The sequence below is a fragment of the Podarcis pityusensis genome (assembly GCF_964106645.2).
Source record: "Podarcis pityusensis genome assembly, chromosome: 3".
NCBI lineage: Eukaryota > Metazoa > Chordata > Lepidosauria > Squamata > Lacertidae > Podarcis > Podarcis pityusensis.
The window spans coordinates 66,910,422-66,929,156 of record NC_138026.1 but is presented as its reverse complement, the minus strand read 5'-3'; the positions used below and the strand labels follow the sequence as shown (position 1 = coordinate 66,929,156).

Below are 18,735 nucleotides of genomic sequence, written 5' to 3'. Positions count from 1 at the left end.
AACTACAGTAATATCTATAATGCTAATATAGACTATATGTATGTTAGGAGTCTTCTGTCTCTTTACTTATTTGCAGCATTTCCATACGGCCAATTAGCAAAAGGTTTTTAGGTGTTTTATATGTAAAATTAGCAGTTTACTGCCAGCCTGTCAACTTGGGAAAAGTTTTATCTTCAATAATGACATCAGAAATATTAGGCAACTTATTCATGCTTTTTTTGTAGGTGTACCAGAGTTTGGAGCATGAACTCCAGAAACATGTTAACCATCAAGACACACTTCAGCAATGTAAAGTTTGGCTCTCTGCTGTTCGGCCAGAGTTAAAGCCAAATCCTCGTCCGCCTTTCAGCATGGCAGATGCTGTTAAGCAGGTAAGAACAATCCATATTGAAACATTTGATCAAAATAGAGTATTTACCAAAATGGCTGAATCCAAATGTGTGCATAATTAAACAGAGTTGAGTTGTGCAGGACCCTGGTGTGGGCTAAGCATCCAGTATCACACTTGGCAACTGGGGGAGGGGTTCTGGCCAGGCAGGGCCCCCACCTGAGCTAGGGGCATGCTTTGATGCTATCCTCCCCCAGGTCCTTTAACCCTCCCAGGTTGAGTTGAGGCAGCCAGAACTGTACCCTGTATTCCAAACGCTGTTCAACACGTTTGGCTATCTCCAGCAGAAATTGTTTGGTAACACCTTTCTGTATCATCGTGGCGTGAATTTCAAATAAATGTTTTTAGTGTTCAAAAGATATACTTTGCATCTGTATGCAAAAAGTCCCTAAAGACTTTAAAGTCCAAATGTGCATTTTGGAGCGGCTTTAAGATACAATCCTATATCTACTTATTATTCTCCAGATTTCTCAAACGTATCTTGAGCCATTGGAAAATCTTATGTAAGTGTTCGGCATGTTGGATCCAGAATGAGGAATTCTAGCTGTGTCCTCAATAAGATTTATCACCCCCAAATTGTAACGCTACTTAAAAAAATTAAGTATATTCCGTTCATGAAGGAGTATATATCTTGCAGAGCATGCCCTTGAAAAGCTGCTACTTGAGGTTGTAATATTATTAAGACTAGGCTGGATTAAGAAATTAGAAGCCAGACAGTGATGAATCTGTTCAGATGGACAGTAATTAGTTGGTCTAGACAGCCAATCCCATATTGTTAATTCTCCAAGAACCAGAATCTTGTCCTGTTTTTGTTTTATGAAGTCAGTTTGTCTGGACATAGCTTTCAGTCAGATCTCAAGTAGCCTAACAGATACTTTGTTTTTTTGGGAAATGTTAAATATAAACTTAAATATTAGCATGCATTAATATAGTGAAACAAGTTGACAAGTGGATGGATAATTGCATGCTTTGTTGATGTGTTGCATCTTTGTTATTTATTATTTATACACCTTTCTGAATAGTTTGTAACAAAAATAACCATGATGATTCTCTCCTGTTTTCAGTTCATCAGACTATTGCATAAATGAAAGCTTTCTTGGTGAAATGTGAAAATATGTTCTCATGAAAAACTTTTCTTATTCTTTTTAGGTTAAGCATTTCAGAGCCCTGCAGGAGCAAGCAAGTACCTATTTGGATCTTTTGTGCTCTATGTGTGATTTATCAGACAGCACAGTGAAAAATACAGCAACAGACATCCAGCTGACAAAGCAAACGGTATGGGATAAACTGTGGCAGACCTCCTCTAATCCTTCTTAGAGGTGCAATTGTCTTACTGTGTCACAAGGGTCATATTAGGTAATAGCAGTTTGAAGAAGCTATTTCAATTTGCATCTGAAAGATATGCATCAATAGCATACCAACTGATGCCGTAATACCTAGAAAACAATAAGTGGTATATCTTTATAGCAGGTAAATAAATAGACTAGCAACGTTTAAAATATATCAGTATTATTTTAAGAAGTCAGGCCTTTATTTTACTGCAGAGTATTGCAGCATTTCAGAGTGAGTTTGCATATTTAAGCTTTCTTCATTGCTGCTACATAAAAGATTCTAATATTTTCTGAGGCTGAAATCCACCATGCAACAAAACTGCAATTGCAGTTGCACATTAGGAGTAGGAATCCTAATGGATACATTGACTTTTCCATTTCATTATTAAATTCTCAGTCCTATGACAGAGCAGCCATATTAACTTTAAAGTATAACAAATGCGTTCATTTATGCACATGCATTTATACAGTGCAAACAAATTGGGTTGTTGTTGTTTTTAAAAAATGTTCTGAATGATATTTCCACAATAAGAAATTTTGCTCATAGTACATAGAATATTTATTGTTGACAAATAAATTATACACAAAAACTGTTCAGCAATGACCTGTACCACCTGTAAACATTCAGATTGACTCTTCTTCCCAGAAAACAAAATAATACAAATCCAGGGCATCTATAAACTATAGTCCAAACAAACCGGTACTGCTGACAATGTTTTCAAAGCCTCTAGAAAGAGAGGTAAAAGATGCAAAGCGAAACTTTAAAGTTCTGTCAGTGTTATCCGTTTCTATCCTTAATTTTAATAAAATTATTTAATGAGTGGAGTGTTCCCCATGCTATGGTCATATTGGTTTTGAAATTTCACAGGGTTAAGTCATTCTGGATCCTAGAGACTTATGCAAGCTTCCTTTATCCTCTATCTCTGTGGCCCATCCCCACCCCCTGCTGTAAATCTATCGCAAGAGTCTGCCCTACATAAAGAGGTAGTGTACATCTTAAGACAGCCCATAAAGAATTGCATTAAAATGTTCCTGCTACCCTCCCACATATTTTTCAGATTGAAGATCGGATAATGAACTCACAGTACCTTGCTCAGGGCTGGGAGGAAATAAAGCAAATGAAGGCAGAGCTTTGGATATGTTTTCAGGATGCAGATCAGCAACTGCAGAATATGAAGAGGCGAGGGGCAGAGCTGGAAATAAACATTGCTCAGAATATGGTGTTGCAGGTGAAGGTAAGGGGCAGCTTCCATTCAAATAAAAGAGAAATCTGTAGCTAACAGGTGTTTTTTTATTTTTATGTTTGCATATACTTGACACTGTTTGACTGTTATATATTTCTCTGGAAGAAGTGCAGGTATGCAGAAAGAATGTGGGCAGGAGTGGCACTTTATGTGTTTATGCCACGGTATGTTAGAGCTGGAAGATGAATGCCCTTTTGAGTTATACAGTTGGCTTCATTTCTGAAAAATCAACCATAATCCAGGAAACTGATATAGGCCACTTAGGTTTGGTAGACAACTACCTTCAGCTGGCAAAATAAAGTTATCTTCCTCTGAAATTGATTAGTTATTTTAGAGAAGTAGGTAGTGGCCGAGTTTTCAAAATACATTCTATGCTTACGCATGGGTAAAACAGTCTCCAGGTTATCTCCAAATGCCAGGTTGATAAAGTACATTAAGGGAGTACACGTGATCCACTCCACATAACATGAAGGAAGCTGTGGGACGGCATGGACCGGTCCTGCCTGCTACCTTTGCCATATGCTGCTGTCACTTATAAACAACCATTTCATATTGATCAGAAAAAGTTCTCCTCACAGCTCCTACATTTGAAGAGAGACCCAAATCATCTGTATCCAGGGGAACCCTTTCTGATCAACATGAAGTGGACGTTCATTGGAAGAGTAAGATGATGGGACACAGCAGTGCTGAAGGACAGAGCTAGCCTGTGTGACTATATAGCTCCTCTGCACATATTTCTAACATGGAATTTGCTGTATGTAACCCATAATGGAAAACTGTAGTAAATTTAATCCTACATTTTTAAAGAGCAAGAGTCATTGTTTTTTTAAAAAAAGAAAAGTAGCCTCAGGGAAGGGGCATTTAGAACAGAGAATTGATGGGAAGAGAGTGCATAACATTTTCCTCACTTCTTCCCTGCTCCATGCTTCTTCCCTGCTCCAAATCAACTACCCTAAGCATCTTTTCTACCCATGCGATTCCAAAGCTGTGTTTGCTCTGCTCTGTGAGAATCCAGTGGGAAAGCTGCTCAAGGAGTATTTTGGAGCAAATAAACACTAAGCAGGGAAAGAGGGTCTGGGTGCCCCAAACCCTCACCGGAGCAGATTATTTTAAAGAAAAAGACTGTCAGTAGTCTTGTTACATACATTTGCATATAGCATATAGTTTGCCTCTAAAAAAGGAGCTACAGTGGTACCTCGGGTTACATACGCTTCAGGTTACATACGCTTCAGGTTACAGACTCCACTAAACCAGAAATAGTACCTCGGGTTAAGAACTTTGCTTCAGGATGAGAACAGAAATCGCACGGTGGCAGCGCAGCAGCAGCAGGAGGCCCCATTAGCTAAAGTGGTGCTTCAGGTTAAAAACAGTTTCAGGTTAAGAACGGACCTCTGGAACGAATTAAGTACTTAACCCGAGGTACCACTGTATTGGAATTTCTACCTAAGGCTTTCCAACCTAAGGCTCAATTTGCCTTCTTCATGGGACATTATACAGAAAACAGGACAAGGAAGAGAGAGTTCTCCTTCTAAGGGTGTAAGGAAGAGGGAAAGGGAGCTGTTGGATCCTCTGTCAACTTTCTTTCTGAATCTGGAAGGAAGATTTGCCATTTGAAAAAGCTCTTACTTCTTTATTCCCCATGAATTGTCAAAACAGAAATCTTGACATCTCATGAAACAGAAGAATAATGATCTGTCTTCTATAAGTTTTTGTGATACAGCCTAAATAGAATGCATTATACATTCTCATTTAGTTCTCAGGTTGTTAATTCATTACTATTTTCCTTTTTGTATCTCCTCATACAGGAGTTCAGTCAGAAGCTGCAGTCTAAACAGACAGCTTTGACGGCTGTGACTGAAAAGGTGAGCAAACTAACCCAAGGACAGGAGTCACCAGAGCACAAGGAAGTAGGACGCTTGAGCAACCATTGGTTGGACCTTTGCCTTCAAACAAGTAATGTGCTCCTACACAGGGAGGAAGATCTTCAGAGGACAAAGGACTATCATGACCGCCTAAACGTAGTAGAAGTCTTTTTGGAAAAGTTTACACAAGAATGGGACAACTTGGCAAGGTAGGAACTTGTGGGTTGAGTCAAGAAAATCTGTAACACTTCTTTGATACAGGCATTGCTAAGGTGACCACTTTTCATTAGACTATAGAACTATACTCACATGAATATTTGGAATTGCCATTATGCTTTTCTGGTTTTAAATCTATTCTGTTGTAAATGTTGCTCTTGTTCTTTTGGAAGCCACATTGGTAGGGTTTTCCTCTAGAAGGCAAATTGTAATGAATAGAAAATTTGTCTATATTGAGCTCTTTTGGTCCATTTAGTTCAGTATTGTCTGTGCTAATTGGAAGTAGCTCTCCAAGGGCTTAGATAAAGACTTTTGCTAGGCCTGATACCCTAGGATCTTTTTCACTGAATACGATAAAGATTGGGCCTAGGACTTCATTCATGCAAAGAATGTGCTCTAATACTGAGCATCAGCCCTCCTACAGCCTCCACACATGTCCTCCACACTCATGTTAATAATGCCTCCATAAGTCCCTGTCTCCTTCAGGACCAACTATGAAAATGGAAGAAGAGAATGAGCAAGTCAAGAGTGAGCAAGTCTAAACACATGCTTGCACTGCTTGTGGACACAATAGGGTTAGGGCAATGTTACAGTCATAGGAGATATTGGCATATTTTAGATTGAAGAGCTGGCAGTGTGTGTAGATGCTTTTAAGTTAACAGTATGCCTCAAAGGTTTGCTGAAATGATTGAAAGGATAGCGTACCAAGATGGGTGAACTCCTCTTCAAGCTCACCTTGTAAGTTCAGTTTTTACAAGGTTTCATAGAGAACTCTCAGAAAAGCATGACCTTTTGAAGCCTTTTTGAGATGTATATTAAAAATATCTTCATCTGCATATCTTCAGTCTTCCTCTCTCCAGCCCACCTTCCACCTATTTATAAAGTTCCAGTCCCCATAACTGCAATTCAGAGTGGTATCTGCACTTGTCTTGCTGCTGTAGCAGAGCCAGGTAGAGCAAGGGAGGAGGAGCAAGAAAGATACTGGCATTTCTTCCTCCCACCATTGCCAGAGCAGCAGCAGGCTAAGCAGGTGCCAAGGTGAGCAGGTAGATTGGTGGGTGGGTGGGTGACTGGATGGATGAGAGGAGATGACATATTTGGTCTATAACCCAACAGAAGAACATGGGGGCCTGCAATGCTTATCTTGGGGTTCATATTTGGAGGCAAAGACCTATGCACTCTAGTGACATCTCCAGCTATACAGAACTTTGCAGTGGCAGTGTGTTCCGCAATGATTGCTTTACATATGATTTTTAAATCTCTAATGCCCTTAGGGAATGAAAAGAATGCTTCAGATTTTCACATTGCTTGAACACCTCTTCCCCCCACCCAATGCCTGTGCTATTGTTTATATTGAGTTGTGCTCTTAATTTACTTGTTTTTAACAGATCGGATGCTGAAAGTACCACTACCCATCTAGAGGCTTTGAAAAAGCTAGCATTGGCTCTGCAGGAGAGACGATTTGCTCTTGAAGACTTGAAGGATCAGAAGCAGAAAATAACAGAACATCTAAATCTGGATGACAGAGAGTTAGTAAAAGAGCAGACTGGACACTTTGAGCAGCGCTGGATCCAGCTAGAGGACCTTATCAAGAGGAAAATTCAACTGTCTGTCACCACATTAGAAGAGCTGAGTATGGTGCAGACTAAACTTCAGGAATTAATGGAATGGGCAGAAGAGCAGCAACCTAGCATCTCTGAAGCTCTCAAACACAGTCCACCACCTGAGCTGGCTCAGAACTTCCTCATGGATCATCTCACCATTTGCAGTGAAGTGGAAGCCAAACAACTTGTTTTGAAAGCACTTACAAAGGATGCCAGTAGGGTGATGACTAATTTGGGGCTTAATGAAAGACAGGTGCTCCAGAAATGCCTATCAGATGCTGAAAATCATGTGGATTGCCTTAGCGATTTGGTTGGTCAGAGGAGAAAGCACCTGAATAAGGCATTATCTGAAAGGACTCAATTCCTCCTGGCAGCCTTTCAAGCAATGAATCACATCCAACAACATGAGAAAAAGGTAATGTTCTATGAGCATATTTGTTTGCTACCAGAAGATGTAAGCAAACAGATCCGGGTTTGTAAGAGTACACAAGCCAGCCTTAAGGCCTACCAGAGTGAAATATCTGCCCTGTGGTCTCAAGGGAGGACATTAATGAAGGAAACAACAGAGCAAGAGAAGGCTGAAGTGTTAGAGAAACTGCAAGAGCTACAGAACATGTATGACACTATTTTGCAAAAATGTAGCCAACGACTAATAGAACTGGAGAAACATATGGTTTCTAGAAAATATTTCAAGGAAGATTTGGATAAATTATGCCACTGGCTTAAGCAGTCTGATATTGTGTCATTCCCAGAGATCAATTTAATGAACAGCAATTCTGAACTTTATACCCAACTAGCAAAGTATCATCAAATTCTTGAGCAGTGCTCTGAATATGAAAATCTTCTGTTGACATTGCAAAGGGATGGCCAGGAAATCTTACCATCACTCAATGAAATGGATCGTTCTTATCTTGATGAAAAGCTGAATGCCTTGCCTCAACAATTTAGTGTGATTGTTGCTCTGGCTAAGGACAAATACTGTAAAGTCCAAGAAGCAATCTTGGCCCGTAATGAATATGCATCATTAATTGAATTGACAACAAAGGCTCTGTCTGAATTGGAAGATCAACTAGTGAGCCTACATAAGGCCCCTTTTACCCTCTTAGCCAAAGAAGCTGTGTCACTCCAGCAAGATTACAGAAGCATCCTGGCTGAAGTCATAAACCTTGGTGCTGCTGTTGATGAATTAAACCAGAAGAAGGAAGCATTTCGGAGCACTGGGCAACCATGGCTGCCAGAGGAGATGCTACTGCTTACCACCTTGTATCACAAACTAAAAAGGCAAATAGAACAGAAAGTAAACCAGTTGGAAGATATGATAGAAGCCTATCAAGAACATGAAGAAATGTGTAAGCAACTTGAGATGCAGCTAAATTCTGTAAAAGAAGAACAAGCAAAAGTTAATGAACAAACACTCCCAGCAGAGGAAAAACTGAAAATGTACCATTCCTTGGCTGGTAGTCTGCAGGATGCTGGGATCCTTTTGAAACGCATAGCTGAACATCTTGAGATGCTTTCCTCCCAGCTTGACCCATCTGTGCATGAAGGAGCAAATCATCAGGTGCGAACTTGGCAGGAGATGTTGAAGATGTTGCAAACTGCCATTGGTGATACTGTGATAGAGTGTGAAAACAGACTGGTGCAAAGCATAGATTTCCAAACTGAAATCTGTCGCTCCCTTGATTGGCTGAGGCATGTTAAGGCAGAACTGAATGATCAACTGAGTATTGAATTAAAGCTGAACATTATCCAGGAAGAGATTCGTAAAGTTCAGATTCAGCAGGAAGAAGTTCAGTCCAGCCTAAGGATAATGGGAGCACTAAGCAGTAAAGAAAAGGAGAAATACACAAAGGCCAAAGAACTGATACCTGCTGACTTGGAAAATAGTCTTGCTGAACTCTCTGAACTTGATGGTGAAGTGAAAGAAGCAATACACAAGCGGCAGGTCAGTGAATCTTGCATTCCTTTAATTTTTTTCCCCAACATTAAGAAGACAAAGAATTAAAGATTTGTATTAGAATGATCAGTATGGCATAATAACCAGGGTTAACCTGCTGAAGCCAGTTTTAGATTTCATGCTGGTAGTATGGCTGTCATTGGCTCAGTTTGCTCTTAATTCTTAGCCAAACTCTGGTGATGCGTGAACAAGCAAGGATGTGGGCAGCCCTATTTAGGGAAGCTTTTAATATTTAATGAATTATTGTATTTTAATATTTCGTTGGAAGCCACCCAGAGTGGGTGTAGTATAAATACATCATCACCATCATTATGATTTGAAGCAAAAAAAGTAGCCACTTTGCTCTTGTCCTGCTCATACTGCTGTGCTATCACCATATAAGACATGGTTTGGCTTAGCATCATATCTGAATGCGGACTCCTGGTGCTTCTACTCAGAACATCAAATTTTGTGTATATCTCATGGTTTTTCTGGAGCAAGACAAACCATGGCTTAGATCTGGTTAGATCAGTAGAATCAGAGGAGGAGTGAAGTGGCTGTGTTTTGTTCCAGGTGCCTACACTCCTGGTTTAGGACTACCAGAGAACCTGGCCAACAGAACCTTAAACAGCAAATGCAATGTAAATGCCAATTAAAAAATAACAAAAGTTGTTATTATACACCAAAGGTTTTTTGGTCCACAGCTCCTGAGACCATAGAGGCAAGGCCCTAATCACTTAAAAGATTTTGGTGCCCAAGTATGTATCTAATTTAAAATAGAAACAATAATAAACCATAAAATGAAATTTTTATTTTTCAAAATGAAACAAAACCTACAGTAAGATGGGAAGTAATGTTTATTTTTGTATACTTCCACTTTATTTACATTTGAAAAAAATTCTCCTACTTTTAAAATTGCAGTCTTTGATCAGATCAAAACTAATTTTATATAGCACATCGGCTTCTATACTTAAGAGATAAGACATCCAGCCTGCCCTGTTGCACAGTTGTTCTGTTCGGATTTTTAATATACTTCACCTAAGAAAATGAACGCTCAGCTGAGCAATTTGTGACCATTAATGTTAAAAATCCAGCAATGGATTAATCCATCCCTGCATAGAGACTTAGTCTCTCCTTTTAGTCTGAACTGCCTCACGCTGTGGACATGAGCATAATGCACTCTACTAATAGTCTGGCCATAAACATGAGGCATGTAGGACTTGCTCCATGGTAAATATGTTTGTAGGATCATAACTTTGCTTCTTGGGCATCATCAGTGTCTTTTACTAAGAGAAGCTCCCTTTAATAGAGTTTGTGGAAGAGGGGAAATCTGTCGCATAAAATACGGTAATGAGCAATAGTAAGACAATTCTAATGCAGATATTTTGTGCAGGAATGTGGGAAAGCTGTCCCTTTATTTTGATTGAGTTTCCCACTCCATGATCTTGGAACTTAATAGAAACCCTTCAGTGTCTCTAGTAACACTTTTCGGAGTACAAATTATGTATATGTACACTTGAATGCACTTCTAAATGCAGGTGTTATCTGTTGTATTCAACAAGGCATGTATTTTGCATTAGTCATACCTGCTCTTAAACTCCAGTACGGTTTCCAGATAGATTGGACAGAAGGTGGATTCAACATCGCTGTTCATTTTAGCAGAACTGTGTTAAATCAAACCTGCTGGTTATCACAGCCTCCCTAATTATATATGTTATATAAGTGGTGTTTTTTCTTAATGACCATACATGTCATTTTAATTTGTTTGTTTTCAGGATAAATTGAATAAATTATATAGCCTGTGCCAAAGATACTACCAGGTTTCCCAGACTGCTAGTGACTGGCTTGAAGACGCCCAGGAACTGCTACAGTTGGCACGAAATGGCCTCGATATGGAGAACTCGGAGGAAAATCTAAAGAACCATATAGATTTTTTTAGCACTGAAAAGCAATTCCGTGTGCATTTGGGAGAACTGCGGACCCTTGTGGCCAACATGGAGCCCTTTATTCAAGCCACAGGAAAAGAGGAGCTGGAGCAGAATGTGAAGGCTTTAGAAGAGAAAGGCGTGGAATCAGAACAAGAAGCACAAGCCCAGAAAGTACAACTGCAAAGGTACATTTTCAGTTTTTGAAATGTCAGATAATATGTCTAGCAGATGGTTGTCACACAAAATGACAAGATAGTTGCTGTCCTCTTTTCAGAAAGGCAGCTGTGGGGAAATGGGAGGATAAATCCATGACTTCTGTTGTTGGCTTGTAAAAAGGTAGATTTTTTTTTCTGCCAGGGTGCTGATGGTGATGTACGCTCCCCACTTTCAGATTAGCCCTGCAGTCAACATTTTGAACCAGTAAAAGCAGGTTCAGAGACATACCCATCTTCTCCTGGCTTCTGGAGCAGTTCCCATAAAGATATCAATGAGCTGGGCAAGCATCTACCTCCGTTGCTAGTTCTCTTGCTGACTCCTAGGGTTGAACCACTTTTCTATGGATCTGAGCCCCATTTGTGTCTCTGTGTATGTTGCTTTAGAGTTGTTATATACTACACGGTTTAGAGTATTTTTAAATAAATAAATAAATTTCAAGGGGCTGTTTCTCAAAAAAGAGTAGTATGCTTGTTTGTTTTTTGGTGCATCATAACTTGAATGAATTAAATGCAATTAAAAGACCGTGTTCCACATCATTCATATTTACTATCAGTATTTTGCCATTGCCTTGCTATGGTTATTTTATAAAACATTTACAGTGCAATCCAGCCAAAGTTAAGCACTGCGGGTTTTAATTGCCATTGATTTCAAATAACTATACATGCCATTGCCTACTCAGAATTAAGTTCCACTGTTTGATTTCTTTTCAAGTTGTGCTTCTGAGTGGCAGGAGTATCAAGTGGCAAGGCAGCAAGTTATTGACCTGATGAATGAATCGGAGAAGAAATTATCTGAATTTTCCGTAGCTAAAGCAACTTCCAGTCTTGAAGCAGAAGAAAAATTAATATCACACAAGGTAAAGCTTCTGAATTATGTCAGGTCATATTTTCTCCACTGAAACCACAGTCCTTAATTTAACACAATCTGTTTCAGCTATGCTACACACTTAATGAAGCATAAGATAAGAAAATAATTTTTAAAAATTTAGCATAAGATACGAAAAAACATTCTCTTTGCTTCCTCAGTCACTGGTGTCTGTAGTGAACTCTTTTCATGGGAAGGTCACATCATTGGAGGAGAAGGCATGCCGCCTAGAGAAAATAGGCAACGATGCCAGCAAGGCAACCATAAGTAGGTCCATGACAACCGTTTGGCAGCGGTGGACAAGGCTCCGAAGTGTTGCCCAAGACCAGGAGAGGATTTTGGAAGAATCAATGCAGAAATGGAATGTATTTAACAATAAGGTATGTCTTATTTGGTATCTCTTATTCACTATTAGTCATTCTGTGCAAGTATATTTTGCATTTGCAATGTCAATATTCAAATATTAAAATGAAGAGTTATAGGAAAAGAATATTTTACATATACGTGGAAATAAATACCACTTAAGAAGATCAGTTTCACTGAAAACAAAGAATTTCTCATTGGATCAACTGCATATCTTACAGTGATGCGATGAAGCAAGCTAATCAACATTGCGGATCCATGCACAGGGTAGCTGTGTGTGGTGCGGAAACAAGCAATAAAATATGACGAACACAATCTAAGTTGGATAAATAGATCACAACTTATTGATTACATAACAGGTTTGGTGTAGGCATTGGGCGGGTACCCACGTGTTCAACCAGCCTACCTACAGATTGATGAGCTATATTTCTACAGCAGGGGTTGACAATTGCTGAGGCTCATCACAGCATGAGCCAATTATGGCAAACCTCCTTTGGCCACCGATGAGGGGTGCCGTCAAGACAGAAATCTGCCCTCCAATACCCTTTAAGGGGATCTCCTGTGTGCTGGATCAGGGTGCCCCTCTCCTTCGCCTTCTAAGAATCCAGCCCAATGCCTCTTCTGCCGTAGGAAAGTAGGAAAGAACCAGCAATCTGAAAGAGAGCACAAATGCATGGGAAGATCAGTGAAAGTGATGGAGAAGGCCAGGCGGGTCCTCCTTTTATGCTCCTGGAGTGGACTAGACTCCTGTGGTCTTCCCTCTGGTCCACCCCAGAAGCTCTTCCCCTTGGGAGCCCAGCAATGAAACTGACTGGCTCCCTGCACCACATGGGCATAGCCAGGATTTTTGTTAGGGGGGCAGGACCGACGGGATTGGTCAGTTAGTTTTTAATAGATAGCAGTGCTACTTAGATCTTAAGTTTGTGTCCAGCGGTGCTTATAAGACACGTTTTAGTAAGCATGTTATTAACAAAATCAAACATACTATAACCTAATTACAGAAGTACAATTGTGAGTAGCAAACTATTTTAAAAAATATTACTATTATGTGAAAGCTTAATTATAAACAACTGCAAAATATATGGGGAAGCAATTCAGAGCCTTTAAAATGGTTGTAAATTATTATGACTGATGAGTTTAAGGAAATGTTTTTTATTGTGTGTGGTTTTTTAAAATCTCATCTTTAGATGAAAAAAGCAACAGAAACTCTTGATCAGTTGCAAGATCGCTTACCAGAAAGTTCAGTAGAAAAGGCCTCAAAGAATGAACTTGTGGATCTTCTGGATTATCACAGTAATTTCATTCTGGAACTTGAACAACAATTGTCATCTCTGGGTCTGCTGAAGCAACAGGCTTTTAGCATGCTTCGGGACATAGAAATAGCTTCTGGTTCCCAAGAGCAAATGCCTATCATGCAAGAAATCAAAGCAATGCAAGACAGATGCCAGAAGTAAGAAAAAACACTATTTTAAACTGTAAATATTGGCTATGATCCATAATTGTATATATTCTGTGAATTTCTCACTTTTGAATATAACAGTTTAAACTGTACAAGTACACAGTATTGGTTTCCATCAGCATAGGATAGGTGATAACTTGAACTTGCTGATTTAATTAATTATAACAGCCATAATAATAACATTTATATTCCATTTAAAATATAAATGACAAATTTAATAAATAATAGCATGTGTCCACTAGTTTACTCCAAGGTTTTGACAAATGTATGGAGAAGTGTGCTACTCAAATCTTTAAAATGTTGATTGTATTTTTAAGCATGCAACAAAAGGTGAAAAGAAGTGGGAAAGTGGTTAAACAAGAACTTAAAGAGCGCGAAGAAGTTGAAAAAGAGATTAATAAAGTGAAGTCTTGGATTCAGGAAGCCAGAGAATATTTATTAAATCCTACAATTGAGATAGATCCCCAGCTTGAGGAATTGCAGGTATGTCAGACTTGTATACAGTGCCAGTGTGTTTCTGTAGATTTGGGTATTTCTGTAGAGATTAGTTGTGGTGCCCTGTGCAAATTTTAGAATGTACCACACGATTCTTTGCAGCAAACTGAGGTTCCACAGCAGACAGACATGAGAAAATTCAGTTTTAAAAGGATTCCTTTAGGATATGAAGCATGAACACCACTGATTTAGTGAAATCCTATAGCTAAAATATTTCTCAGACTCCTTTCAAAAAAAATTTAAAAACTTCCAATAAAGGGAATCCCAAAATTTACCTATTACAGTGTTCTAATCATACATACAATGGATTATGTAATACAATATTTGTCAAGTGTCTCATTAAAAAAATGGAGGCAGAGCAGGCCGCTGTACCTTTTAAATTACAGTGGTGCCTCGCAAGACGAAAAGAATCCGTTCCGCGAGTCTCTTCGTCTTGCGGGTTTTTTCGTCTTGCGAAGCAAGCCCATTAGAGGTTTAGCGGCTTAGCGCTACAGTATTAGCGGCTTAGCCGACTTAAAGATCAGCTGATAAGTGGCTTAACGATCTGCTGATAAGCGGCTTAGCATCAGCTGTTAAGCGGCTTAGCCATCAGCTGATAAGCGGCTTAGCATCAGCTGTTAAGCGGCTTAAAGATCAGCTGATAAGTGGCTTAAAGATCAGCTGATAAGCGGCTTAGCCATCAGCTGATAAGCGGTTTAGCGGCTTGGGGAAAAGGGGGGGGGAGGAAAAAAACCCCGCAGGAACTCGCAAGACATTTTCGTCTTGCGAAGCAAGCACATAGGAAATTCGTTTTGCGAAGCACCTCCAAAACGGAAAACCCTTTCGTCTAGCGGGTTTTCCGTCTTGCGAGGCATTCGTCTTGCGGGGCACCACTGTACCTTTTAAATGGCTGTTCCCATTTACAGTGCAAAACAAATGTTACTTATATGCTTATATCATTCGAGTAACAACTGGAAACCAGCTTTATGATTAAATCAGAACGAGTTCTTTGCATTTCTCTCCCATATTTCTGGTTTTATAATTGTGACTGAATCCAACATGGAAGCCACTGCCAGAAATAGAGATAAGGCAGTGGATGGATTGCAAAGTTTTGCAGACCATGTGTTAGTGAAAAAGCACACAAGAATAGTACAGCATCAAGATTTGTTGACAAGGCACAGTACAAACTGTAATCAAGACAAAGGGTGGCCAGCTGGTTCAGAGAGCAGGGTGACCTGGAATGAAATATTCCTGCAGTGAGGCTCTGCTTTGGACAAGGTTAAGGAGGAATTCAGCATTGTGCTAAGTTGATCGTTCAGTCAGTGTAAGCATTTCAGCCTTCCAGATGGAAAATATGCCCCTCTCTTTGCCGCAAAAGCACTGTTCTGGAGATTCTCTCACCCATCCACTAAGCCGATGGGGGCTTGTTGCAGGGGGGAATCCCCATCGCAAGTGTGCAGGGCTTCTGCTGATGGCACACATTAGGTGAATCCTATTCAAAGACTCAGTTAAAGCTGTGTTTCTGATGTGTGTGCTGAGGCTGGATGTTTGCCCAATGCCTCTATGACTGATGTGTGCAGAAGCAGGATGCCTGAGGTTGATGACGTTTCCAGAGATGCATCACTCAGAGGATACTAGAGAGGAAGCAATATTGGCAACAGGCTAAAAGAAGTGCAGTCATTTGGGGTTCTTACTATCCTACTTCCCAAGAAATAGCATATGAGGAAGTTTAAGACACTGCTCACTGAGCTGGCCTCCCTCATTATCATTGTTCTGGAAGTAACAGGACTCCAGTGATGCAGAAGTATCCAGGTCAAGGTTGCTTGCTGTGGGCATACAAAAGGGTTCAGCATTATCTTAGATTATCTCTGTTGTCAAAATAGACACACTGAGGTGGGTGAGATTTGACATATTGGAGACAAATTTCAGAGAACACCACTCATTATTTTGTAACCGTATGAAATGTGAAGCTCTAAAACCTATCACTTTTCTCCACTCTTTTGGCAATATTTTCTCTTTCCTGTTAGTCTCTCCTCAATGAAGCAACTATTCACCGCCAGGCTGTTGAGAAAATGGCTGAACAACAGCAGAACAAATATTTGGGACTTTATACCATTTTACCTTCAGAGCTTTCTCTTCAGTTAGCAGAAGTCGGATTGGCACTTGTAAATATACATGAACAGGTAAAATACTTGAAGTGAATACTATTGATTCTGTAAATGGAGTCATGTAATAGCAGAATGATAAGTGAAACCACACATGCACATGTACAATCCCAACCCCACAAAATGGGTGTAATTCCTCCCCCCATACAGCTGTGGATATAGAAATGGGTCTTGGTAGAGAGCATTAAAGCATTTTTCCCTATCCCACCTTGGTTGGTCCTCGGCACTACTGTACAGCAACCATTTCTTGCAGCAGGAGCCTATCTGGGCTTTCCATATATACATCTAACTCTGCCTTCTTTTCAAGGGATCTGAATGCAATTTATACACATTTGGCCAAGAGGCCAGCTGGGGAGACAGAAGGAGTGAAGAAGTCTCAGCTGAGCCCTATGTCAAACTCCTCACTTACATACAGCAAGGCAGAAGCATGCTCTTGTCCCAGTTTTCTATTGGAGAGATACTTGGCTGCAAAAGTTTGTGTAAAAAATTACTGTTAGACTCTGTTAAGTTGCCACAACTTTCTTGCATTTGTCTAAGGAAATGCAAGACTACATACATAAACATACAATTTTGTGGTCACACTGATTCTCTATAATTGATGTATAGTAAACCAGCATGTTTAGTTGCTCTTTTTTAACTTTGGTTTTTTGGCAGATTCAAGCCAAAGAAAAAGAAGCTCAGCAGAGCAAAGCACTGAATCAAGAATTTGATCAAAAGATTCAAGGGATTGCAAAAGAGCTCGATTCAATTCTATTTAAACTGAAGGAGAAGACAAATAACATAACACAAGCTAAAATGGATCAAAGGGTAAATAAGATTCTACTTTGTACAGAATCACTCCCTATTTAATAATCTTGTAGAATCAAATATTTACCAAAAAAAAAAATATCTATATCAGGGATAGCCAACTTAGTGCCCTCAAGATGTTGAACTGAAAGTCCCATTGGCCATGCTGGCTGAGGCTGATGGGAGCTGGAATCCAACAACATGTAGAGGACACAATTTGGACTTCCCCTGTACTGTGTTATGAAGCCTGGAGCATGGAGAGAGAAGGATTATAATGAAAGTGGGAAGATATGAACCCTTTGGTATCATACATGAAAGCTTTTAAGACTGCGTTTGACTAATGGCTGGTTCATGTATGTGTGTGTGTGTCAAATTATTTCTTGTGAGCTGATGGAGCAGCTGAAAGTTTAATGAAAAGCTTCTCTTTGAGGATCCTGCAAACGATTGATGTCTCTGCTCTCTGATGATCTGTGATCATTTATTCACACATAGAAAGCATTAGTTGATGCTAGTCATTTTTGCAAGTGTGAAAGCAAAAGATGGCTTGAGAATTTGCCATCTTCACGCATAAGGATAAGCCAAACTTTCTGGCTTATCATGTTTTAATGCAAATGAGCTGCATGCTGATGCACACTGCCTAGTTGATTCCACTTTGCTTCTCCCCAGGCATGAGTGGGATAAACCAGCAAGCCTGATTCCCCCATTATATCTAAAGCTCATTACTCTCTAACAAATAACAATGAGTAAACCAAATACAGTGGTACCTCGGTTTACGAACTTACTCCATTCCAGAAGTTCGTTCTTAAACCAAAACCGTTCTTAAACTGAGGTGCGCTTTCCCTAATGAGGCCTCCCACTGCCGGTGCCCTTCCACTGTTCAGCTTCTGTTCTTAGATGGAGGTAAAGTTCGCAAACCAGGACACTACTTCCAGTTTTGCGGAGTTTGTAAACCAAATCATTCTTAAAACAGACTGTTCTTAAACTGAGGTACCACTGTATTCATGGCTTAAGGTTGGCTAGCAATATGACTGGTTAAGGAGCAACAAACTTGATCCATGGTTTGGATATTGCAGCCAAACATTACTCCCACCAAAGGAGGAACAAAATGAGAGTAATTGCAGTAGCATGCTACTTGTCCATGCTAAACCGTGATAAGCCAAAATTCTGGCATATCATTCTGTGCAAATGTGATTAATATGATTGTCTTTATGTCAATCTTTAAAAAGAGAGATATCAATGTTTCTTAATTTTAAATCAATAGAGAATATGTATAGATATCTAAATCCCCCATTTGTGTCGCATTGTACATACTATAAACATCTAATCCTACAAATTGTTGGGCTGACTGTATATAGGATTGGGAACTTCTTACTTTTAGATGTAAGACTCCATGGTATGGGCAATGATTTCTCTCTCTCTCTCTCTCTCTCTCTCTCTCTGTGTGTGTGTGTGTGTGTGTGTGTTCATGTCCATACTGTTACCTTAGTGCTTAGTATAACAATAATAACTCCTTTTGCATGTGTGGGAGGAAAACTGAGCTGGAAGCTATAGGAGAGAAATCTGCACATCCTTCCTATTCCATACAAAAAACATGCTGAAAATGGTGTAACAGTACTCACAAGACTTTGAAAGGAAACAATCTTCCCACTTTTCTCTTTTTCATTCAGTCTTTTCCATTTTTTTGGCAAGTAATGCAGTTTCTTCTCCCTCCAGCTACTGGGTGAAGAATTGGACAGCTGCAACATAAAGCTGATGGAACTCGATGCAGCTGTCCAGGACTTTGCAGAGCAGAATCCTCAGCTGGCTAAGCACCTGGCTGGCAAGATAAGCCAACTGACTGCTCTCCACCAGCAAACTATTAGACAGGCTGAGTACAGGGCATCAAAGCTGAGTCAGGTA

The 18,735-nt window shown here is 39.8% G+C and overlaps 1 protein-coding gene across 2 annotated transcripts in view; it reads left to right on the top strand.

The window, feature by feature from the left end:
• The window catches only part of SYNE1 (spectrin repeat containing nuclear envelope protein 1), a 281,513-nt gene that overhangs the window by 149,435 nt on the left and 113,343 nt on the right, over positions 1-18,735 (top strand). For both annotated transcript variants that reach the window (XM_080998321.1, XM_080998318.1), the window contains 13 exons: positions 225-371; positions 1,538-1,663; positions 2,778-2,954; positions 4,769-5,034; positions 6,430-8,590; positions 10,357-10,694; positions 11,437-11,581; positions 11,751-11,969; positions 13,140-13,402; positions 13,729-13,894; positions 15,913-16,068; positions 16,705-16,857; positions 18,550-18,732. In XM_080998321.1, coding sequence (XP_080854447.1) covers positions 225-371; positions 1,538-1,663; positions 2,778-2,954; positions 4,769-5,034; positions 6,430-8,590; positions 10,357-10,694; positions 11,437-11,581; positions 11,751-11,969; positions 13,140-13,402; positions 13,729-13,894; positions 15,913-16,068; positions 16,705-16,857; positions 18,550-18,732 — 4,500 coding nt within the window. The remainder of the gene's footprint in view (positions 1-224; positions 372-1,537; positions 1,664-2,777; positions 2,955-4,768; positions 5,035-6,429; positions 8,591-10,356; positions 10,695-11,436; positions 11,582-11,750; positions 11,970-13,139; positions 13,403-13,728; positions 13,895-15,912; positions 16,069-16,704; positions 16,858-18,549; positions 18,733-18,735) is intronic.